General features: G+C 36.6%; 3 protein-coding genes and 1 non-coding gene across 8 annotated transcripts; 1 reads left to right on the forward strand and 3 right to left on the reverse strand.

Annotated features, from left to right (window-relative positions):
* Positions 1 to 417: 417 nt before the first annotated feature.
* TRNAV-AAC (transfer RNA valine (anticodon AAC)) lies at positions 418 to 491 on the reverse strand. The gene has a single exon. It is a non-coding gene; the product is annotated as a tRNA-Val (tRNA).
* On the forward strand, positions 443 to 15,856 carry LOC107787641 (DNA mismatch repair protein PMS1). Of its 5 annotated transcripts, none has more exons than XM_016609238.2 (11): positions 443 to 989; positions 2,108 to 2,431; positions 3,396 to 4,628; positions 4,782 to 5,056; positions 5,143 to 5,269; positions 6,274 to 6,342; positions 6,484 to 6,557; positions 8,067 to 8,132; positions 14,518 to 14,621; positions 14,950 to 15,131; positions 15,557 to 15,856. In XM_016609238.2, the coding sequence occupies exons 1-11, from the start codon at positions 756 to 758 to the stop codon at positions 15,686 to 15,688; spliced, it is 2,820 nt and encodes a 939-aa protein (XP_016464724.2). In that variant the 5' UTR covers positions 443 to 755; the 3' UTR covers positions 15,689 to 15,856. The 5 variants fall into 5 exon arrangements, 3 of the variants coding, with proteins under 3 accessions (XP_016464724.2, XP_016464723.2, XP_016464725.2); XR_012702721.1 differs by having other exon boundaries at positions 549 to 989; positions 5,140 to 5,269; positions 14,518 to 14,853; XR_012702722.1 differs by having other exon boundaries at positions 549 to 989; positions 14,518 to 14,853.
* A 330-nt stretch (positions 15,857 to 16,186) lies between these two features.
* LOC107787639 (WD repeat-containing protein GTS1) lies at positions 16,187 to 19,988 on the reverse strand. The gene is made up of 8 exons (XM_016609234.2): positions 19,704 to 19,988; positions 19,404 to 19,611; positions 19,210 to 19,305; positions 18,748 to 18,822; positions 18,091 to 18,201; positions 17,380 to 17,471; positions 17,068 to 17,152; positions 16,187 to 16,778 (listed from the first exon to the last, which is right to left on the reverse strand). The coding sequence occupies exons 1-8, from the start codon at positions 19,841 to 19,843 to the stop codon at positions 16,425 to 16,427; spliced, it is 1,161 nt and encodes a 386-aa protein (XP_016464720.1). The 5' UTR covers positions 19,844 to 19,988; the 3' UTR covers positions 16,187 to 16,424.
* Positions 19,989 to 20,594: 606 nt separating this feature from the next.
* On the reverse strand, positions 20,595 to 24,404 carry LOC107787640 (uncharacterized protein OsI_027940). Its single transcript, XM_016609235.2, has 6 exons — positions 24,244 to 24,404; positions 22,948 to 23,134; positions 22,373 to 22,532; positions 22,247 to 22,284; positions 21,953 to 22,157; positions 20,595 to 20,991 (listed from the first exon to the last, which is right to left on the reverse strand). The coding sequence occupies exons 1-6, from the start codon at positions 24,246 to 24,248 to the stop codon at positions 20,897 to 20,899; spliced, it is 690 nt and encodes a 229-aa protein (XP_016464721.1). The 5' UTR covers positions 24,249 to 24,404; the 3' UTR covers positions 20,595 to 20,896.
* Between the last annotated feature and the right edge of the window lie 1,255 nt (positions 24,405 to 25,659).

Here is a 25,659-nt window from a genome sequence, read left to right on the forward strand (position 1 = left end):
AATTAGAGAAGCAAAACTTTAAAATATTGACGATTTTTATTCTTTTATGATCGTGCGAAACGCAAGAAAATTAACTACTGTATTTAATATACAAAAAAACACGTCTATGTTCGTGAATAAACTTTTTTCCGATTGAGACCAGTACAATTTCTTTTGGAAACTCCAAAGTCGAAATAATATAGAGTAATGAATAGTAATCAACTATTTGTGCAACAATCTTCTCATATAAAGATGATAATAACAGTTGATATCCCGATTCAGTAGAGGAATGAACAATGAAAAAGAAAAAGGATTATTTTTTCCAAGATGATAATAACAGTTGATATCCCGATTCAGTAGAGGAATGAACAATGAAAAAGAAAAAGGATTATTTTTTCCAACTTTCAGTTCCAAGTTAAAAATTCAACTAATATATTATGGCGTCGCCCGGACTCGAACCGGAGACCTTCAGTGTGTTAGACTGACGTGATAACCAACTACACCACGACACCGCTGCGTCATCTCACTTCGATGATTTTATATCTCGCAAAGATTCTCTTTTGGCGGCAAATAAGTGATTTTCTGAACAGTAATCAAATTGAAACCGTAGGGTTTTGTTGTTTGGTTTGATTTCTGGATTGAAGCTCCACTGATCACTACTCAATAATCAGTTTAAAGCTTAGAAAATTGCAGATATGCATCCGTAAGTTCTCAGCATGAAGTAGATTTGATACCTTACAGGTACCGGCATTGCCCTGTAATTGAGCGCCATTGAAATGGACGGAGGACCAGCAACTTCACCGTTGACTATAAAGCCCATAAACAAGGGCGTCGTGCATAGAATTTGTGCTGGTCAAGTTATTCTGGACCTTTCCTCCGCCGTCAAGGAGTTGGTTGAGAACAGCTTGGACGCCGGTGCCACCAGCATCGAGGTTTCGCTCAAAGACTATGGCGCTGAATCCTTCCAGGTTATCGACAACGGTTGTGGCATCTCGCCTAACAATTTCAAGGTCTCTTTTTGCTGTTCTATTTTCTGCTCTTGTCCTAAGTTTTTGTCACACTCTCTCTTCCATTTGCTTGTTATTTGTGAATAAGCCAGTAAAATTGTGTTTTCGGTGTCTCTGTGTGTGTGTGAGAGAGAGAGAGTGTGTGTATTATGTATACAGAGACACACACACTTATGCCTGTATATGTGTATGCGTGTTTGTGTGTAGGCTTTCTTCATACTACTCTCTATTTTCAATCAAGGTTGTGTCAATGTGTGTGTGTCTTTATGTATGTGTCATGTATGTGTTTTATGTGTCACTATGTACATGCAGAGGCGGGTCTAAGATTTTTATAACATAGGTGCACCACTAAAAAAAGGGAAAAATAAAAGTATTAAGTGGGAATTGATACCTATTACTCTAGGTAAATAACTTAGCATTCAACCAAGTGCACCATTTAGCCTTTTTGGAGCATGGGTGCCAGCAAGTAATATCTGATCAATTCTAAAAAATATGTACATAAAATACCTAGTTTGACGGAAAGACCATGGGTCTCTAAGCCCGCATTCTTCCTAGCAACCGAGTCGATGTCAAAGAACCTGAGCGAGGGCCTTCTCTGTGCATTCATGTGCAGCTAGGAGAGTTGCAGGACTAACTAAATTTCCAAAGCTATAAGTGTTTTTCATTAAACAGGCATAATAGTCTTCAACTGCACAAAAGTTGTGCGGAGAACTAGTAAGAATTGTGTCTGCCATCCAATTCTTGACGCATGGCGAGATTACTCTACCACTCCATAAATGGAGGCTCGATATCTTTCCTAGGCTGAGGAGCGTAGTCAGAGGTCTTTGGTGCCTGAATGCTTGACGTGTCCCATACACTGGGCTATAGATCCGCCCGTGTATATGTGTATGCCAAAGTGTGTATATATATATGTGTGGTGTTTCTTTATGTATCACCTGTAAACTTTCTCTATGCTAATCTCTATTTTCAATCATGGTTGTCTCTTGTCCGCTGTAGCTCCCTTGCTGCTGGTTTTCACTGTTTGTTAATATTTCTTAGTTTGTGCTGATTAAGTGTACTGTTTGTTGTGTTCATTGAGAATTGGTCTAATGGTACAAAGTGGTTTGTGTTTGGTTTTGAAGGTACTGGCGCTAAAACATCATACCTCAAAACTATCAGATTTTCCTGATCTTCAGTCATTAGCGACTTTTGGATTTAGAGGGGAGGCATTGAGTTCACTTTGTGCTTTAGGGGATTTGACGGTTGAAACAAGAACAAAGAATGAGCAAGTGGCGACACACTTGACTTTTGATCGTACGGGCCTTCTGATTGCTGAAAGGAACACAGCTCGCCAAGTTGGTACCACTGTCACTGTTAAGAAGTTGTTCTCCACTTTACCAGTGCGAAGTAAAGAGTTTCACCGCAACATCCGAAAGGAATATGGAAAGCTTATTACATTGCTGAATGTATGATGCCTTTAATCTGCATTATCTAATATCTACTTGCCTTTGGCTACTAATTTCTTAGGAAGAATTTAATTGTAATTCAACTAAATAATTGAAGATCAAAATTTCAACTGGTGCCTTCAAAACTGTAGGACAGTTCGTGGTGGTATAACGATTCAGTTCAAGTTGGTTCAGACTTAAAGCTCGAAACTTTTATGTGTTACAGTAGCAATCCTGTCTTTGACTTTTTGGAGGACATTGATTTTTAAACTTAGTAATATGTTGGACATACTTATTTCAACCAAAAAAGGAAAAAAAAAAAAGAGTTAAAAGAAGAGAATTTCTTCACTATATCGAAAATATATTATTAATCATTTTATTTGTGGTATCTCGATAATGAATAATTATCTAACTGACACTGTATTGTAGATGAGTTTGTATATTAGCAGTTGTGCTGTGTTTGTGTTGTAGTGTTTTTTGGATATTCTTTATATGTCTGCTAATTCTTTTTATATTCCTCTTCTTTTTTTCGATCGGAAAAGCTTATAGTAAGTTGGAAATACCTGACTGAATTTGAGTCCCTTTATAAACTCAATTTCTAAGAGGGATGCAACTGTGCAAAATAGAGATCTTCCTTGGAAAATGAGGTTCCTGTCTATATAGAAGATTGGGTGCAATTTGTAGAGAACCATATTTTGTGTAAGTTCTCTACTTTTTTGGTATACGTCTTGTATAAGGGAGATTTTCCCACTTTAATGAAATTGATTTGCTTCATCAAAAAAACCTTTGCTTCTGGCAATTCTAAGTCGCATTGTGCTATAACTTTGGTGACCAAATCATCCATTTTAGCCTTATATAATTTTTTCTTGTCAATATTTTTAATCTTAATAAGAGATTATAGGCATGGTATCCTGTTGAAGAAGTAATTTTATGCTTTAGTTGTTTAAGTTATTTACTAATTTTTTTGTCTTTATTGCACTCCTAGGCCTATGCTCTTATTTCTAAGGGAGTCAGAATAGTTTGCACCAACACAGCTGTAAGAAATACAAAGTCTGTAGTTCTGAAGACTCAGGGAAGTGGATCCCTGAAAGATAACATCATAACAGTATTTGGTATGAGTACCTTTACTTGTCTGGAGCCTCTTAAAGTATGTACTTCTGATGGTTGCACAGTTGAAGGATTCATTTCTAAGCCTGGTTATGGTAGTGGACGCAATATAGGGGATCGACAATACTTTTTTGTGAATGGACGGCCAGTAGATATGCCAAAAGTTGGCAAGCTTGTCAATGAGTTGTACAGAGGTGCAAACTCTCGACAATATCCCATTGCAATCATGGACTTCACGATCCCACCCAGAGCATTTGATGTCAACGTAACTCCTGATAAAAGAAAAATATTTCTGTCCGATGAAGGCTCCATATTGCATTCTTTGAGAGAAGCTTTAGAGAAGATATACTCATCTAATCATGCTAGTTATGCTGTTAATAGTTTCCAAGAGGTTTTTGAAGAAAAACATACATCCACTCATTCCCAACTTGAGGCCTTTCAGTTTCAATCCAAGCAATTATTGTCAGATAGCGATGATACTCAGGAAGGTGACTGCATTGGGGAGCTACGTAAAGATGGTCACTATCTCAAAAAACCTCTAAAGGAATTAAAAGATACTTCTGTCACGGCGATGTTAAATGATGGAAACAGGTCAACAGAGAAAGACTTCAGTCTTCGATTCCATGGAAAGAAGAAAGATAATCGCAGTTCCAGAAGTCCCTGGAAGGAAGTCGGAGGTCTGATTACTGCTGATAGACAAGCACTCAGCTCAGGATCAAAAGATAAAAGCTGTATCGATAATGCACATTATGTGGATCGTGCAACCATTGTCCAGTCATCACTCACCAAATTTGTTACAGTAAATAAGAGAAAGCACGAGAGTATGAGTACTGCGTTATCTGAGGTACCTCTCCTGAGAAATAGATTGACTGTATGTCCTTCAGGAGAAGACAATTCTTTGAAGGATACGACATCCTTAAAATCTCCAGATAATCCAGTTAAGGCTGATAACTGTGATGAAGTAACCTGTGATAAGTCTGGATCTTCCAAGTTCACAAAGATAGATAGATTTCTTCATCAAATGAAGCAGTCAAGAACGGACACAGTCCTTGATCAAACAAATAATTTTTCTCGACCTGGAAATAGTATACAAAATGGAAAATTTGAGGAGGTAAGAGAAAACTAGTAGATATTTCCTTTCTGAATGGTTTTAAGTATCCTTGCTTTGTTGGATTAGAATGATAGATGCAACAGGAGACAATTTCAATTCATTCTCTATGCTATTTTTGTTAGTCCTTTTAGTTTTGAACCATTTCATTTTCAGGAGCATGAGGTTCAAATGAACGAATTATGTGTGACTGAATCAGTGCTTGTTGATTCTACTTGCAACAACATTCACGATGTGTCAGAAAATATGGTAGATGCTGTTTCTTTTGAACAGCCTGCTAGTCTGACTTTGGATGCTCCTAAGGCTTCATCTGATTTAAAGATTGGTTCGACATTGCAATTTAGTGTGAACGACCTCATATCAAGAAGGAAGCAGAGACTGTCAAGAATGCAACTCCTTAATCGTACATCTCAAAGAATGAAAACAAAAAGGTACTATATAGTAATTTCCTTTGGCTTGGGAAAAGAGCTCTTGGTCTTTCAATTAGTTAAAAGAAGTTCTTTAATGGCTTCAGTAGGGATTATGCTGCAGCAACCCTGGAGCTCACTGAATCAGAAAATGAAGAGGCCAAGGAAAAGGCTTTGATCGCTGCTACCAGTGAGCTGGAGAGACTTTTCAAGAAAGAAGATTTTACTAAAATGAAGGTCCAAGACTCATCCATTTATTAGTATTCAAAAGCAAACATGTATTATCATTTTAATCTGCCAATGAGTTTGTTTCCTGTTCTGGCTGGAAGGTAATATTGTTTTAGGATCTCCGTGAGCATTCTTTTCTTTCATCCACACCCCTACCTTATTAGACCCCACCTCTAATAAAAAAAATTGCAGTTTTCTGATTTTTGTTTCATCTGAATGTTTCAGTTAAATATTCCGTAGTTGGTTTGATTGAGGATATTGTGGTACTGGGGTGTTCTCACGCTGCATTATCTTTTTCCAGTCAATAGCACTTATAAACGCCCATTGAAATTCTTAGCATTCCTTGGTCCCAAATTGAATATGTCCACCTCTTTCTTCTGTGTCGTAAATAATATCACCTACTTCTTTAAAGGTGTCAGTTCAAATTTTTTTCTTTTTGTCATTGTTCGGATAAGGTACAGTTTAATTGTACCTTATAAACCCACTTCTTCACTCCGTAATGCAACTCTGAAGTGCAGTCTGAACATGTTCCCTCACTTAACGCTATATAATACTCATATTCAGCTATTCTTTGGAAAATCAATCCAATCCAAGGCATGACAGGAGTCACTATTTGCATTTTGTTTTTAACTGCAGAATTTGTCTGATCTCTTTTTCCTCTCTTTACACTATGAAACCTTCAGCGTTCTGGCTTAAATTATTGTAACAGATTTGTTAGTCCATAATAAGTGATTTTTGTCGTCCTGTCTATGCTGATATAAACCTACTCTTTTGAACTTCTGAGTATTTGCGGAGCTGCTTTTGTGGTATATATCTGTAAAATGTGAGTTTTATTGCATGCTATTTGGTTGTCATACTTCCAACGCTAAATTTGGTCAATCACTAGTTTATTTACATGCAATTGGCAATCATTCCATCTCCGTGTTTACTTTTGTCATTAGTAGTTTCAGCAGAAATGCAGAGTTTTAGTATCAGCACTTGAAAATTCTCAACTTCAAATTTTGGTTATGCAGGTGATTGGGCAATTCAATCTTGGATTCATTATAGGCAGGTTGGATGAGGACCTTTTTATTGTTGATCAGGTATTATTCCATTGCTTTTGTATACTGACCTCTCTGTAGGTAAATTCGTCTATCATTTGATTTTGGTTTTTGAAGGTTGCTTATGTGATTTGAATTGGATGATCTCTCTCTCTCTCTTCTCATTTTTCTTTGATTGGTCAGCATGCCGCAGACGAGAAGTATAATTTTGAGCGTCTGTCACAGTCAACTATCTTGAATCAACAACCTTTGCTTCGGTGAGATTCTTCATTCTCTAGCTATGTGTTTTGTGTAAGATTGTTTTTAAGTTCATAATGGATCAAGATAGATGCAATCCCTCCAACACAATAGTAGCTGGAAAGTAATGTGTTTTATTAAGCTAAATATATACTGATGTTACTTTACTCGACCAAAAGAATAAAGGGATTACCTTCTCTTTTTCCTTCTCAATAAGTCATTTTGCACAGTAAAAAGAGCAGCATAAATTTTAAAAGCAGGGATTGGGAGAAGACTTTATTTTTGTGCCTTGTGTTTGGTTTCTTTAATGGGTTCGAATGGATTTGAGCTATTTTTACTCGAAGCGACTAAATAAGTTTACATGTCAAATCATATCTTGATGCTTCAATCTTAAAGTAGTAACTTGTTATCTGGTTTGAGTTGTTGCAGCATTTGGTGAATGGTTTTGTGATTATCTCTGCTTTTATCTTTCACCCGTAATGTGGGAAGTCATCAGATGTTAAAACTCGGAACAACTAATAGATTTATCAAAATATTCTCTTCTTGGTGTCAAACTGCTAGACAATCTGCAAAGTAAGATCAGTAGGCCCGTTTGGTTGATGTATGTCGTAAGTTTGCTCATGCAGATGCTAGGTCAAATTATACTCCTTGTATTTCAACTTTTTCCATATTTCATGCTAAAAATGATAAATTAGCATTTATGTTGGCCTCTCAAAAATTGAGTACATATCCCTCAATTACATTTACATTCTCCGGCCTGAAAATTTTGGATATTTCTCGCAAATATGCCCCCCTCCCCCAAAGAAGGGAGTCCCAAGACTCTGTATATATTATGAAGGTATGACCCTTGGAACTAACTCAACCCAAAAGCTAACTCGTGAGGAGAGGATTGCCGAAGACTATATAAGGAGACCACAACCCATTCCTTCAACCATTGTGAGACTTAACACTCCCCCACACGCTCAGGACTCCACTACAGTGTGAATTACGGGGCCCAACATTGAGAAACACAACAACATGGACCGATGGGTCTAGCTCTGATACCATGTGATAATATGGCCCTTGGGCTAACTCATGAGAGAAGGATTGCCCAAGACCATATAAGGAGACCATAACCCATTCCCTCAACCAATGTGGGACGTAACAGTACTGTACTGCTGCAAGTTCTTGATGTGACATGCTACTCCATTGACATGTTGATCTATTGAGAGTCATGCAATCTGTTTGGAATATTGCAGGTGAAATTACATGTTTATAAGTTATTTATGCATGATGACTAGTTGCTCTGATTGCTGAACCTTTATTGTTCTCCCATATATCATCTGTTTTGTCCTGGCAGCAGGGATGAGTTATGGGTTGTAATTAATATCAGTTATCTATGAAGGTGTGATGCTATATTCCATAGTAGAATTGTTGTGGATTGGAGCTGCTATAAGTTGTAATATTTCTTTTCTGTTATTTCTTTTCTGCACTCCTCGAGAACTTTTCATTCCTGGCTTCAAATGTGATTCTTTCTTTCTGGAATCTAGGCCCTTGAAGATGGAGTTATCTCCTGAAGAAGAAATAGTTATTTCCATCCACAATGATACTTTCAGGTGATTGAGATCCTTATTGCTCTTGTTTATTGTGAATTCTTATTGGCATTTCTTTTTATCATTTGGTTGTGTTTCTGCCCGAACGATCTGCAGTATGGTTATGTTCAACTTCTGAGGTTAAGATGACATGATTTCAACCTTTGCATGCTATCCTTAACTTTAGCAACCTGTTTGAAAAGTCAAAAGCATGACTGCACTGATGCTTAAGCCAATCAGTCCGTTGTCAGGGATAAGCAGTCCTTTGCTTTTTTAACTTAAATCAGAATAAATAAATAAATGTCACTTGTTGTTATCTCTTTTACCTAATGTTAAATAGTTATGTGTAAATAATCTTATATGTAGTAGGAGTAGAACATGTATTATATATAGGGGTCATTGTATCATTGTTAATATATCAAAAGAATTATTTTCTTGTGTGGGTTTCTTACATGTATCAGAGCAGTGGTGGTGAGACACATCCGGGAACAAGAATACAACAAAAAGTCACTGTGCCTTGATTTTCCGGCAACTTTTCCCGGCTGTCTTGCGTCAACTCTCTCTCCGTCAGTGTTGTGCAAAATTCAACACTACCACAAGATCCGTCATCATCCGGCGACTAAACCCCAATCAACATCTCCGGCAGCAGTCTCACGTGCCCTCACGCACCGACATAAGCTAGGGTTCTGGCGAGCGCGTGAGTTCACGCGCCGGTGTGTACGACTCCTTCCGGCCATTTTTTGTAAAAGTTCCTTCGGAACAATTGCTTCATCTGCTAATTCCGACCCCACCCATACTATTTTCGTTTTATTCCGATCACTTTGAGTTTTTTCCGGCGACCACACCGATTTTTCTTGCAGCTACATTGTTCCTTCGCCCATTTCAGTAAGTTACAATTAATTCATTCTGTTATTTTGGTGATAATTTGCTAGAACTCACTTCAATCCTATAATGTCTCTCAATTCAGATTTCTTTTCTGACAGTGTTCCTCCGCCCGTTTCATCAAGTTACAGTTTTCTTTTGACATTTCCTTTCCTGTGAGTGTTGTAAATCAGTTTATGGATTCTCCATGTGATAGTCATTGGGATGCAATCGTCCGCATTCTTCAGTATGTAAAGTCAGCTCCAGGCAAAGGGTTATTATTTGAGGATCGAGGCCATGAGCAGATTCTTGGGTACTCAGATGCTGATTGGACGTAGTGTATAAATACATTTGCTTAGGGATGTAAGAGATACACAAAAATACAAGAAGCTTTTTCTTCTTTTCAAAATCTACAGTTTGCCACATCAAACTCTTTTCTTCATTTGGTTCGTCTAATGTTTTGATTATCTTTTGCTCCCATTCTTTGCACCCTAACGCATGTTATATTTTTCTCCCATTCTTTGCACCCTAACGCATATTTCTCCTGGCAAAAAATATGAGAGAAAAAAAGAAGGAAAATCTAGTTCAGGTGCGGAAAATGTTGGTAGAGGCAAGGGTAGGAGGGCTTTGGTTGTTTCTTAATGAAGTTAACAATTATATGTGGGAATGTTAGGGGCATGAATGATAAAAAGAAAAGAAGCTTGGTAGATTTGCTTTTAAGGAATTGGAATGTTGACATTGTTTGTCTTTATGAAGCAAAGATAAGTGGTCTAACTCAGGAAGATATTAAACAAGTTGGGTGGTCTAGGTGGAGTGAGTGGGTTGAATTGGAGGCTCAAGGAAATAGTGGGGGAATTGTCGTGTATTGGACAAAAGGAAATGGAAATGCAAGGAGAAATATGTGGGACAACATTCTGTTACTACGTTTATGGAAGAGGAAAATACTGGCTTTCAAGGCACATTCATAGGGGTATATGCACCTTGTGATCGGAAGATAAGGAGGAGTTTGTGGAAAGATATGGCTACAATCTGTGGCTTGATTTCACATCCATGATTTATTGGTGGAGATTTTAATGTGGTCAGTTTTGAAGCAGAAAAGAAAGAGAATGCAAGAAATACTCGAGCTGTGAGGGAATTTTTCAGATTCATTGATGATTTATCTTTATTGTATCCCCAACCTCATGGTGGCTTATACACTTGGTCTGGGGAGGGGGGAATAGTACATGTGCCTATATAATAGACAGGTTCCTGTTTACTGAAAGCTGGGATGAGCAATTTAAAATCTTAAAACAAAGAGTTTGCCCAGGGTTACTTCAGACCATTGTCCCATTTTGCTAAAATGTGGGGATCGGAGTAAGGGAAAGGATTATTTTAAATTCAGGGAAAGGATTATTTTAAATTCGAGGACATGTGGATTGAACATAAAGATTTCAGTGATTTAGTTGATAATTGGTGGAACTCATACAATGTACTTGGCAGGGCTGATGAAGTCCTGGCTAAAAAGCTGAAATTGTTGAAAGAAGACTTGAAAAAGTGGAATAGCGAGGCCTTTGGCAATCCGACAGAAAAGAAAATAGAAGTCTTGGATCAAAGAGCAATTTTGACTCAAAGTTTTGATCAAGTTGAGGCTGAAAGGTGTGTTATCCTAAGTGAGCCAGAAAATACTACCAAAGCAGATTAAATATCTTGGAGACAAAAGTCCAGATGTTTATGAATTGAGCATGGAGATAGAAATTCCAGTTACAAATGCGCGTAAAAGATACAACTGCATTGACAAGATTGTTATAGAATGACTGAAGATGATAAATTTATAAAGATTAAAGGAACATATTTTGGGATTTTAGAAAAGTTTTTGTTTAGAGAACCTGAAGCATGAAGGCAAAAATGGTTAGGAGGCGATCTAAGCAAGCTGACAAAGGAGGAGAAAGACTGGGTACAAAAACCTCTTACAATGGAAGAAGTGGGAACGGCTTATTTTAAGGGAGACAAAGCTCCAGGTCCAGATGGTTTTGATCCCATTCCTTTCAGAAATGTTGGACTACAGTAAAAAATGATGTATGGAACAATATAATTTTTTTCTCAAGAATGTAATTTCACTAAGAGCTTTAATGCTACATTTATTGCCTTAATACCAAAAAAGGAAGATGATGTGGACATAAAAGACAAAAGGCCAAAGGATTATTGCTAAATTGCTGGCAGAAAGGATCAAGGTGGTGATAAAAAATTTGATCTGTGACAATTAGAATGCTTTTATAAATGGGAGACAAATAGTTGATGCTTCTATGGTTGCCAATGAGTGTGAAGCATTTGATCAGAAATAAAAAGCAAGGAGTTCTCTGTAAATTAGACCTAGAAAAGACATATGATCATATTAATTGGGCATGTCTATTGAATATCATGAGGCAGATGAATTTTGATGAGAAATGATTAAAATGTGTTGAATATTGCATCTCTACCGTAATATTTTCAGTACTTATTAATGGAAGCCCTCAAGGTTTCTTCAATTCTTCTAGAGGGCTAAGGCGGAGGGACCCTTTGTCCCCATACTTATTTGTTCTGGTTATGGAGATTTTCAGTAAGATGCTTAAAGAAAGTTGAACAATTGGGGTAGATTAAATGCTTGAATATTGAAAGAAGGGGTGAGGCAAGTTGTGTCATCTCACATATTTTATATGCAGGTGATACCTTACTGATTTGTAAAGCTAAGGAAGAACAAGTCTCTTATCTCAGAGGGGTCCTACTAGTCTTTGAAGCAGTAACAGGTTTAAAGGTGAATTTGGCAAAGAGTAGTATGTTTAGCATTAATGCAGAACATTGTATAGATGATCTTGCAGAGTTAATGGGCTGTGAAGTGGAGCAGTTACCAACAACTTATTTAGGGCTTCCATTGGGTGCTGGGAAAAATGAACTGAGGATCTGGCCGTGGAGTAGTTGATAGATGTTGCAAAAAATTGACTCCATGGAAAAAGCAATACTTATTCCTTGGAGGCAGACTCACCTTGGTTAGTAGTGTATTGGATGGGATTCCAACTTATTTGATGTCTACCTTGGTTAGTAGTGTATTGGATGGGATTCCAACTTATTTGATGTCTTTATGTCAGATACCTGTGAATGTGGAGAAGAAAGTGAATACTATGAGAAGCAATTTTATTTGGGAAGGTATGCAGAAAAAAAGGAAGTTACATCTGGTCAAATGGCAAAAGGTGATGACCGTTAAGAAAGGAGGTGGACTGGGAGTTAGAAACTTGAGATTCCATAATAAAAGCTTTGTCTATACTCCCATTGTTCCAAAAAGATTGGCACTATTTTCTTATTAGCCTGTTTCAAAAAGATTGGCACCTTTCAATATTTCCTTAATAGGAAGCATTAATAGCCACACAAATACTATGCCAGGTTTAAGACCACAAGTTTTAAAAGTTTTACAACCGCACAAATGCTGTGGCTTATTTAAGACCACATATTTCAAAAGTCTTCCCTTCTTTATTAAAGTTTGTGCCAAGTCAAACTAAAATAATTTTTTTGAAACGGGGGGAGTAAATGGTTATGGAGAAATAATAATGGAAAAGAGAGCATCTGGAAGAATCTTATAAATGCCAAGTATGAGAAGATGGAAGTATGGAGCCCTCCAGTTGTCATTATTTCCTCCGGAGCAGCATAAGTAAACTGGAATGAATTTCAGCAACATACTAAATTGAAGTTGGGGAATGGGGCAAAAATCAGATTCTGGTCTGAAGTGTGGGTGGGGGATGTGAGCTTGAAACGGGGGAGTAAATGGTTATGGAGAAATAATGATGGAAAAGAGAGCATCGGGAAGAATCTTATAAATGCCAAGTATGAGAAGAAGGAAGTATGGAGCCCTCCAGTTGTCATTATTTCCTCCGGAGCAGCATAAGTAAACTGTGGAATGAATTTCAGCAACATACTAAATTGAAGTTGGGGAATGGGGCAAAAATCAGATTCTGGTCTGAAGTGTGGGTGGGGGATGTGAGCTTGAAACGGGGGAGTAAATGGTTATGGAGAAATAATGATGGAAAAGAGAGCATCTGGAAGAATCTTATAAATACCAAGTATGAGAAGAAGGAAGTATGGAGCCCTCCAGTTGTCATTATTTCCTCCGGAGCAGCATAAGTAAACTGTGGAATGAATTTCAGCAACATACTAAATTGAAGTTGGGGAATGGGGCAAAAATCAGATTCTGGTCTGAAGTGTGGGTGGGGGATGTGAGCTTGAAAGACAGATTTGCGTCCTTATACAACTACTCCCTCACTAAAGAAGGAAGTGTGGCTGTGTATTATTCTTCCAATGGCTGATTCTAGAAGAGATTTTAATGATGGGGAGATGGAAGAAGTTTGTCAATTTTTTCAATTAATGGACACAGTTGTGATAGAGGAAAATAAGGACACCATGGTTCGGACAACAAGCGCAAATATGAAGTATTGTCAATAGTGGCTATAAACTTCTCCAGAAACAAGCAGACCATTACGTATCTAATTGGCCATGGAAAATGTTATGGAGTACAAAGGCACATGTTAAAGTAGCCTGCTTTGGGTGGTTAGTTATCAGAGAGGCCTGCTTAACTAAGACAATTTGCAGAAAAGAGGTTTCAATTTAAGCAATAGGTGCTATCTGTGTGAAGAAGGTTTGGAATCAGTCAACCATCTGTTTATTCATTGTAAAATTGCAAAGCAATGCTGGGAGCTATTCTTGAACCTTTGTGGAGTTACTTGGGTTATGCCTTCAAGCATTAGAAATCTATTGGCTAGCTGGCAAGTACAGAAGATAAGAAAGGAAATGAGGCAGATTGGAGAACTATCCATTATGCAATTTTGGACCATCTGGAGTGAGAGGAACTATGTTTGTTTTGAAGAAAAAAAAAAATCAGATTTCTAGAATCAAAAACTCGTCTGCATAACGTTTTTTTTGGTGTAAGAGGTGTCTATTAGAAAACATGAATCAGTATATGGAATTTTTGGATTGGCTAGGGAAGATGTAATTGGAGGTTTGTGTAGATGTTGTCTGGTCCTGTTATGTAATTTTCTGTACCATCTTGGTACTTTTATCAATAAAACTTTACCTTATCAAAAAAGGAAAAAAATGTCGATTGTCTTCACTCTTTCACCTAATTTTTCTATTACGAAGTTTACCTTGTTTCCATCGTGAAGCTGACTATTCGTGCCGACAAAGAGAGAGTATTACTGTTTCCTTTTTACCTATTTTCAGATATATCTAATTTGGTGAAGAAACTAAAAAGGAAAGAAAATGAAAACATTTCAAATGAGAATAAGAGTAAGAAAGTCTTTTAGGTTTAGTCAGATAGAAGTGCCAAAAATTAACAGTTGGAAGGTTCTTTTTCTACTTAATCAAATAGTGATCAACGAAGTAAAAAGATCTTGTAATATAGCAGCCAAAATGCAGTCCACAGAATCATCTTGACATCTGGCACTTCTCTGTTTGATAAACTACTAATCATATTAGCTTAAAAACTATTTGGTGCGATATGTCCTCTCTTAGAGTGATGACAATATCATTTCTATCTTTGGGCTCGCAGGAAAAATGGTTTTCTATTGGAAGAGGATCTGCATGCTCCTCCAGGGCATCGATTTAAGCTAAAAGCAGTTCCCTTCAGCAAAAATATAACTTTTGGAGTCGCAGGTAATCACTCAGATGCATTCCATACCTTCCATGAACTTGAAGGTCTGCAGGACATTGGTCAATGTCTCATCTTTGTGTTGCAACTTCACAAACGACCACACAAGTTGGCAATCCTTTAAGCAGAGGATAACTAAAGAGAGAACTTCATAATCTGGAATGCGCTTTGCATTACTGGACATATTTCCCTTTTGGTCATTCTATTGACAGTTGGGCCTGATGTAATCTACAGAATGTAAGGGGGGACAAGTCGTGTTAGCTCCTGCATCTGCTTTATTGCATTAAGAAACTTTGGCTCATCTTTTTGAAAAATACTTTATTGTCCTTGCAGATGTGAAAGAACTCATTTCCATTCTTGCCGATAGTCAGGAAGAATGTTCCATGATGGGTACTTATAAGGATGATACCGCCGATTCACTATGTCCTCCTAGAGTTCGTGCAATGTTGGCATCACGTGCCTGCAAATCATCTATTGTTATTGGAGATCCACTTGGGAGAAATGAGATGCAAAAGGTATTTTTGTCCATTTTACCGTGTTCTTGAAATTTATGATCATTTCATAGTATCTTTGGTATCATCCTCTCTGCTTTGCAGAAACAAGTAAAAGTATTCCCATTTATTTGCCTGTTAATTTGTGAATTTTGAGAATACATGGTCATCAGCTATGTCACAAAAATATTTCCTTCCATCCTTCACCCTTATATTGCTTAACCTCTATCAAATATCTTTTAGAAGGGGAAAAGGGTAAAAAGAATTTTGGCCAAACACTTTTTCTAGTTTCGAAGTGTTTGTTTGATAGTTTATGCCCAAAAAAGCTAGGAGTATATTTTTTCTCAACATATCATATTTCTGAAAAGCTGCTTGAGTTTTTGGCGAAAAAATCTTCTTCTTCCCTCTGGTTTGCTTCATGACCCGAGATATAAAATTCATTGTTTCAGATACTTGACAATCTATCACGACTCAGGTCTCCGTGGAATTGTCCACATGGTAGACCAACAATGCGTCACTTGGTTGATCTGAGGACTGTACATAGAAGAATAGAAGCGGATGAGTATGAGACCACTTTATAAACTCCTCAAGTGGGTACTTCTTTCTGTAAGTTATTAAGACTGCATTTTGCCTACAACTATCATATGTTAATTGAGAACGCAGAAAGAGGTCTTTTGCTTAACATCTACTACTTCCTTTTTCGTTTTTGTTTAAAGAATCTTTATTACATTACTTACCTTTCTTGCAAACACTTTATCTTGTTCTTTCTTTATTTGTTCGATTTTCTCCATTTCCACACTGATTTGAGTGGAGCGTCCTTGAAATGCGCAAGTATGGAAAGCTGAAATACTGAAAGAGTGTATTGTGTCAACAGTCAGATGAAGAGTCAATGAACCAAAGCCTCGATCTTAAATTAATTAAAATCAGCTATGCAAAATTTTCACTTTATTAATACATACTCAGAAGATTCATAATAGATCGATTATCTTCACATTTACTGTCAACCTATAAATGATCGGATTCAGAATAGGATCAAATATACTTGACATGGGTTCATAGGCAGAGTTAACAATCAAAAATTCAGAAATGGGACAATTACTGGTTTCCATCAGGATAATCCAAAGATGTATTACACTTGCTCTGGTGCGCCCTCACAATCTTTTCGAGCTCAAGCACCTTCCCAAAATAATTAAAAAAAGGAACAAACCAAGAAAGACCGCATTTTGCAAAATGAAGCAAGCCTACATTGATATAATTATGAGACATAATATAGAAAAACTAATGTACAACATAATCTTCCATCCAAAGGAAAAATTGCTAATACGGAGAATGTCTGCTCTTTCTGCGGGTCTTCTCTGATTTCAGAGCAAGAGTAGAGATCCATGATTGGCTATTATCGGAACCATCAGACAACCAGCAACATAGGCGGCCATCTTCACCACCTGTCCATCCAAAGATACCGTGGTTATCCATGGTCTCACCTGGCACGCCAGACAAGACGCTCCTAATAATGCCTTCATGTCCACCACTCAAAACTGCTTCTGGAGGACCAATGGCTCGCGTTTCTTTATAACTTACAGGGAAATAGCCCAAGGAACCACCATTCGTCCCGCCAATCACCCAGAAACGGTTTTCCTCCACTGAATAGTGGCAATCAACAAAATAATCAACCTGCCATCAGAATTTAAGCCAGAATAATCAATTTATGCTCCATTTAAACTCGGAATTATTGCCTTCAATACCAGAGCACTTTATATATTTTTCCAACTTCTCCGATATCTTATATCCTTTTATTTCTTTTTTCTAAAACTAACATGTGCAGAACATTGCAGTTGCCAAGTATCGAGGATAGATCACTGCCAACAGCAAACTAGGATAAGTTTGTCTTCTTTTTGAACAACATACATGTATCAGATTTTTAACAAGAATAGAGAAATGAATAAGTGTACAAGTCACATACATGGTCTGTGATCCAGCTCTTAGAGGCTAAAGCTCTAGCATCCTCAAAACTGGCTTCAATTCTTTCATCTTTCCAGTCCCAGAAACTGCACAGAAAAAGAAATAAAAACAAAACAATGAGGGTGAGAATGTCAGATTTTTCCTCCAAAGAGTAAAAACGGCTAGATCATCGTCAGAGATATCTACAACCAGGAGAGATGCACAATAACATGCAAAAGACACCAACTATGTCAAGGGACCAAAAGTTTAGCATAAAAGACAACAGGCAAGGAGCCAAATGAAGCATATTAGGATAATATGGAAACTATAATACCTTAAAGTTTCAATATGTGTTAAACACCAAAGCTTCTGATTCTTCTCCCCAAGAAATCCCACTTTTCCAATAGAGGTTCCCACATTGAGTACCTGTAATTGCATCTTGTGTATAAGTAGCAGACAGTGATAAAAAAGGAACTGAAATCTACTTAAAAGAAGATAGAAACATGAAAACACTGGCAGAGCTTATGAATCAACAAAACTACAATATCCCAGGTTTTGCTTCAAAGTTAGCTAAATGTCTACACTGTACTGACATTAAACTAGCAATTTCAAAAGTGAAGAATAAATAAAATCAATAGCATCATGAGAAGAAGACAATGTGTCATTATCCTGAGCGTGGATGGAGGTCGAGTTCTCATAACAAGAGATGCCTGAAAATTTTATACCTAGAATATACAGTAACTACTTATTTTCCTTTTGAGTACTAGTTAACCAAGCTCATGAAAGTTTTCAATAGCAATCTGGCATATCTCTATAGAGACAAAAGCATGGATTTCAGAAAAAACTTCATAATATGGCAAGACATAAGACATACTATTGATTTACAGCTAGTGTAGACTTTTCCACCTAAAGTTTTCAGGGACTGCACCATCTCAAAGTAGTTGTAGTTACAATTATTAAATTTTTGATGAGGTACTTATAATTATTAAATTAAATAAACAAGGAGAAAATATAAAGGACTGCAAAAAGTTAATTTTTAACATACCGATACCAAGTGATCATCATCGTTGATATCTCCACCAGTATCAAATAGACACATCAATCCATCAACAGATGCCGAAATGAGTCTATCATCATAGCCTGGAATGAAGTGCACCTAAAAGTGACCACAAGCAACAAAATAGACTTCAAGATACAAAAAAAAGAAAAGATAAAAGACTCCAAAAGATCATGCATTTAGTATAATCAGAAGCATAAATAACTCTGCATCCCAGCTAGGTCAGTCATTAATTTTCTCTGCTCTCTGTCTTAGATAGTTAGGGGAACATGCAACGAATGTCACAATCATATCTGCCTATTGTGGAGCAGTGCAACTTCCAAATCAGTCAACATTTCAATGATATTATCAAACATACTAACTTCAAAAACATGCTAATGACTTACAGTAAGACAAATACCTAGTATAGCTATATCTTATCTTTCTTGTGATGCAATTAGAATACAAAGGAAATTTCAGATTATTCAGCTCTAAGAAATACAATTTGCAATGCTGTACTAACATGGGTGTGAATTGTTCTAGCTCTGATGAGAAACTATCATTAACTTATAGAACATTAATTGTAAGAAGATCAAAATATACTCCACTGCCTACTGACCAAATGTGCAGCGGGAAATGAGTCAATAAACTAGTATAGTAACACACCTGCGTAACATCTTCCGTATGAGAATCCTCCAAGCAAGCAACCTGGCGCTTGGTTCTCCATTCCCAGAAGTGTAGCTGTACAAAAATAACCACAATCCAATGTCAATTGCCACAGATCTCATACTAATGAATAGAGCTGAGTATCCATGTGCCTCAGTCAAAAGAATAAGCCAAATCACATCTCTCATATAATAAAAAGATCTTTGGAATTATTTCTGGCAAAGAAGAATTATTTTTGTAGCTTCAAACAATTTGAATTCCTCGTTTGGAGGCTGAAGCAAGCAGTCAATAGCTTATGACGGACCAAACTAAATAATTTGAATCACATATATAGTTAAAATAGTTTTTTTCTTAATTACATAGATACACAAACACTAATATTTTGCAGTGGTTCTTTGCACCCACTAACTTAAAATTCTACTAAAATAAACCACTGCTAATTTCGGATAGAAGGCGTAGTACCTGAGAATTACAGCCAGCAGCAAGCAGATTGTGATTGGCTCCACCGAAGGAGAAACTAAATATCTCTTGAGAAGAGCCACCACTTACTGAAAACACCTGCATTCCATCTATTTGATATCAAAAATAAAATAACAAAAAAGTGTGAAAGTACACATTACAAATGCATATAAATAGTTTTAAAAAAAAAGTGGAACCTGCTGAAAAGACCTAGTATCCCAAGCTCTGAGAGTACCATCGGAAGAGCAAGAGTGTAGTACATGTGGCGATGAAGGACCTGAAAAGGCAATTTGATTAATGGTCGAGGAATGACCATTACATTCCCCAATGTACTGTCCTGTTACGGCTGAGTACAATTTAATTGCATTAGTTGAGAGTGATACCGCCATTGATGTCCAGTCATTCCTGTTCAGTGAGAATTTTATTTTATGATGGGAAACAAAAATTAATACTACTACTACATAATAAGAAGGGAGAAGGTGCAAGGAAAATAATACTTGGGAACGATTTGGAAAACGTAATCGTCGCCGAAGTTAGTCTGAATAGAGTTTTTGATACCAAAACGCTTAGAAGAAGTGTTGGGAATAGGGAGAGAGAGCGATTGTTGTTCTATGTCCATCTCTTCTGCGCCATCCATTTTCTTTGTTGCTCCTACTCTACTTCTCTTTCTCTGTGTAACAGCGAAGAACCAAAGCTCCGGCTCGGACACAAGGGTTTAGGGTTGGACTTTTTTTTTCTTCTTAAGTTAGATTTAGATTTTAGGGTTGGACTGAATAAGCTCCAATATTAGCAAGTGTTTGACGGTTATACAAAAAACAAAATTGACCAACTTGTAGAGTATAATGTAATCACGAGTAGTGTGGTGAGATATCATATAGATAAAGAAAATTATCACAATCAAAACAACGGAAATGGAGATCACAGAATAGTGCACACATAAGTTTCGGATAGTTGTACCAAAGAAAAAGAGAGAACCAATAATAGCACTGAACGATAAGCCTAACGAATTTGTTGTTAATTGCTAACAGAGAAGAGAGGACCGAGTAGATGGCTTCCTCGCTCGGCTGATTATTTCATTCAATTGTACCTTAAATTCAAATCAGTTGATAAAACTTCTTCTCATAATTACATTTGTGACCTTCCTCCTCCTCTACGTGAACTTGAGACTATTCTTTTGCATAAATTAATTAATGGTTGTAAACATTATTTAATTATTTAAGCAGGAAAAATCCATCAAAAGGTACACGTACCCTCTTTCTTGTTAAAATCATTTCCAAACTACTAGTAACAACAGGGATGAAAACCCCTCAACCTGGTATCAAGCAAATCGAAACTATATTCTTAACTACCACACATTAAAGCAGTAGCACGAAAAAGAGAGATGGCACTTCAGAAAGATACAGAGATTTGATCCAAGTCATTCAAAAACACCATTTTCAGTCGAACTTAAACAATATTACAAAAACCCAAATTATAGAGCATAGAGGTATGTTTTCCAGCTCAGGTGGATGAAAATGATAATGTCCCTCATAGCTAACTCCCAAGTTCAACAAGCTTCTCTACTTTCATGAACTGAAAGGGACTACTAATAACCATGCCACTCTAGTGCATTGCTGAAAGCAAAGCCAACAATCTCTGCAACAACCTCTATTTATGCACTCAAGAGCCTGGCGGAGCACCCACTTTTTCCCTATTTAGCCTCATCAGCTACCTTGCTGCCTTCTCCCTTAGGCTCCTCATCTACCTTCTCATCAGCTTTAGCTGAAGGCTTTGTCACTTCTTGCTCTGCAAAAGAGAATTAAATCGAGCTTTTATATACAGTACCCTATGACAAGTAGAAAAGGCCACAATAAACCTCAAGGTAGAAGGAAGGGAAATCTCAGAACATAAGCATCTAAACAATATACACTCCTTTAAATAACAAATAGCCTAAGGTAATGTATGCAAATAATTTCTTTAGGAAATATCCTGATTAGCATATTTACAACATATATTCCAAATTTATCCGCAACCATCAACTTTAGGAAAGAGGTAACACTGGGGGTCAAGCTTTATCCTGAAACACACCAAAGGAGACATCCACTAGTATCTACTTCTCAAGTTTTAGAATCTTTCTAATTCTTGATTTCTCATCATACAAGTCTTTCAAGTGTCATCCGATCAACGAAACCTTTAACATCTCATCAAGTACCTTAATATTGTCAACTAAAGCAATACAATTGTTACTATTTGTATACCACTTTATGTGCAGCTCAAGTGAACATGACTTTAAGAAATTAGAACACTTCGAGACCACTGGAATTCATTGACATTAAAAGGTTGCTGAATGGCCATTACAAGATTCTTCTAAAAGAAATTTAACAACTTGTAGTATCTCATTTATGACAAATGCTGTAGAAAAACCAGAAACGGTTAGTACAAGATTTTGCTAAGTTCCGCCATTTCCACCATATCAATTTTGAAGAATCACGTACGATACTAGGCATGACGTTATAACACAGAATGCATAAATTCCTCAATCATTTGTAAAATTTTAGTAGTTATGTCTTTAAAAGCAACATGCTTGAATAGGTTTGCTCCAATTCTTCTCCACCTGTGCATTCCAGAGGATAGGAAAAGACAAAGAAGGCCAAACAAAGTTGTGCAAAATATGTTATCACTGATTCAATGAGGATACAAATCCAACGAAACATCAACATAACGAAAAATCAGGCAATCTATACATGCTTCAGAGCTATCAAATTACCTTCATCATCACTGTCATCAAGGTCATCCCCCATATCACCTCCCATTCCACCCATCATTCCAGCCATATCACCTCCCATTCCACCCATCATGCCACCCATTCCGCCCATTCCGCCCATCATGCCACCCATCCCGCCCATCATGCCACCCATTCCACCCATCATTCCAGCCATATCACCTCCCATTCCACCCATATCACCGAATTTCTGCAAATTACACCAGTGAAGAGAAAGATCAGAAGATACTCCAAACTAAACATGCAGCATATATATAGAGTAACACATTAAATTTTTACCGAGAAATCCATTGAGTTCATATCCATATCGCCAGGACCTAAAAAACATATGAAGCAGTAAGTCAGTTTCTGCATGTGTTATAACAACTATGGTAAGAGATTGTCAGAACATGATAGAGATGATACCAGCATCAGCTTCATCATCTTCATCCACCCACTTATCCCAATCTACTTTCACATAGTGTGGTGCTTTCGCATCTCCACGCAATAATTTGTTCCACCATTTTGGCTCTGCCTTTTGCAAAACGCAGACTATACTTCTCACGCCAATACTAATTTTGCTCTCCTTCAGAATGAAATTGCAAATTAGAATGCAATTCTAAGTACCGGGGATAGACAAGTATAGCAATTAAATCAAAGGCAGGTTAAAATTTGTGTCTTCAGTAACTCAGTTCCTCTTCACCACTAGATACTATATTACGATAGCTAAACCACACAAACTGCCACCATCTTGTCACTATTTTATGATTGCTAAATCACATAAACTGACATCCCCTTGTTATATCTTATCATAACTAAATTATAAAATTAGCCTTTCTGATTGATTCAATTACTCTAGTGATTTGCCTTTTATAAGCATGATTTACAGCATTTCTGTCACGCTAGCTCTATCTAACCTGTCCCTATTGGACACATATATGAGTAACTAGAAAATCCAAATCAATCTAATGACGTAACCAAATCAAACAAATGCCTCCTACCTCAACATTAACTTTATCCTGGAGCTCAAGCTTCAGCTCATAGTGACGATCTCCTGCCCCAGCAGTAGCACTGAAGGTAAAAATTCCTTCTGGATCCAGGTTTACTTTCGGATCTTTAGCATCTGGTAATAGCACTGTGAGATACACCACATCAGGTCTCTGGGCCCACTTGACTTGGGGATGGAGGCTGCCAACCAAAAAAAAAATATGAATGAAGGGTTTTGTGCATATTAGAAGAGTCATAATATATTCACATATAGGGGATAACAAAAGAAATTATCTAAGCAGCCAAAACTTTTTGGCATCACCAAACTCACTTACATACTAAAATAGGAATCTGTTCTATCATTTTAATGTTTGGATAGAGAAGAAAATATATTACTCTAACTAGCTACTAAGCAAAGGAAACTTGATCACTGAAAACTATTTAACATAGTCTATCTCAGTAAGTGTAGTGTATAAGTTTCTCATGAGTCATGACTAGGGGCGGATGTAGTGTTAGAGTTATGGTTTCATCCAAACTATAGTAGCTTTAGCTCAAACACTGTAAGTGAGAATGTGAATCTTCTTCTAAGCCACAAGCACGTCCGAGTGAATCAGACTAATTCTAAATCAGCAGGGTATTATTTTATTACTGATACCACTTCGCAGCGCTCTTTAAGAGTAAAATATTTATTTCTTCCTTTTTCTTCTGGGATACAGGTGAAAGAAGGATTAACTTCTTTTTCTTTTTTTTCATCATAAGTAACATTTTTTAAAATTAAATAATACTGCTTATGTAGGAAAAAAATTAAGCATAAACCACAAGAAACGAAGACTTCCATATCTGCAGCTGCCATTACTAGCAGGGGCGGATGTAGTGTCCAATTGACGGATTCAATTGAAACCATAACTATAAACGCGGAGTAAAAATTTATGTGTAAAAAATTATTAAAATTATATAAATAGTAGATATGAACCAATAACTTTAAACATATAATTCGTTCAATGCTGAAAACTTTAAAAGTTGAACACATAAAATTTAATTCCTGGAGCCGCCTCTGATTACTAGTATTACATTCACGAGATATAAGAGTTCCCAGTCCAAACAACAAATTAAAGTAAAAAAGATATTATAATTGTTAAAGCAGCAAAAAGAAGAAGAAAACCCCAAATTCTAGAACCGAAGACATTAAAGTACAGATATGAATCAATAATCTCGTAAACAAATAAGGTAATAAGCTGAGATCTTAAAAAAGTAAAGAAAAATGGTAGAATACAGTAGGAATCGTAATGGAAAATGAAGAGATAAATTACCTCATATTTGAATTCTGTGTCTCGGCTGAGGCGATGAGAAAGGTAAAAAGAAAGAGAGACTCTGAAAAACCCTAAAAACAAAGTGAAGCGGCACAGCTGCAAATACCACACTTAACTACTTAAGTGGTAGTTCAAGGCGTGAGCTCACTTCCCAAAGTCTTTCCAATTATCTTGATTTCTTTTAATATCAAATGATTCCTCAAGTTTTAGGGTAGGTTTATTTTTCTCATATTCTATTATCTTGTGAGCATATGTTTTTTCAAAAATTTATTTTTCTGATTTAAGTTTTCATCAATTTACCACTTCTAGTTACTTTTTCAAATAGCACTTTTAATTCAACTGACCAAACATTTAAATGGACCATTAACTAATAGAACTATCACGTGTTTTTTATGTTGCTAAAATAGATTTTCTTTCTCAATATTTTTATTTCTCCAATTTCAGCATTACAAGTAATATTAGTACACCACAAGTAATAAAAGTAAAAATAAGAGAATTTATGCAAAATAAAATAGTTTAGAAAAAAAATAGTCCATCAATAACGAAAATAAACCACGATAGTTGAGGCCCGCAATTCTTCGTTATGAGGCCTGCAATTCTTCCATGACGGGCCTCATTCTCCCTCTATATTATGGCCCAAAAGATAGTTGACAGTGTGGCCATTTAGCCCATGTAGCCCGTTCTAATTTGCCGCATTGAAATTTTGTTGGGCAAGTTACATTTGACAATAAGGAATTTTCATAAACCACTACGACTTAAAGTTTAATAACTATAATTTATCTAATTACCATTTGTAGTTATTGTTCAATTGTTACTAACTTGTATCACTTGTATTCAAATGCGCAACGAATACAACATGTGTCAATTGTATTCAAACGTGCAACGAATGGTAAATTTACTGAAATAGCTATGAATGGTAAATACAGTGTAAATATTTGATGTGTCGCGTAATTCTCCCTATTGACAATTGTGTTTCCTTTATTTGGTTAGAAAATCAATTAAATAGAATTAAGAAAAAAATTAATCAAATAGCATGAGAGATTGAAAGAAAAGAGAAAAGGCCTGGGACACACGTTGAACCACAATATCACTAATTCGTGAGTTTTTAGTTAAGATGTATGTATAACTAATTCAACCGATTTTTCTACTCAGATTCGTGAGATTGCATTTTAGTGCTACTCAGAAAACATTCACTTTTTCTCCTTGAATATTTTAAATGCTCAAATTACAGAAGTATTTTCTCCAGTTAGATTTTTGAGTGACTTTAGATGTTGACAAACAGAGATTTCCATACATGTTTCCCTTGGAAATTCTAAATATCATTTGCATTTGGCTTCTCTTTCTTTCCTGTAGATATCTTTGCTTTCACGCAAAGATGAAATCTTGATATTCCCTTTTTAACTTTCAAGATTTGTA

The sequence above is a fragment of the Nicotiana tabacum genome, chromosome 19 (assembly GCF_000715075.1).
Source record: "Nicotiana tabacum cultivar K326 chromosome 19, ASM71507v2, whole genome shotgun sequence".
Classification (NCBI taxonomy): Eukaryota; Viridiplantae; Streptophyta; class Magnoliopsida; order Solanales; family Solanaceae; genus Nicotiana; species Nicotiana tabacum.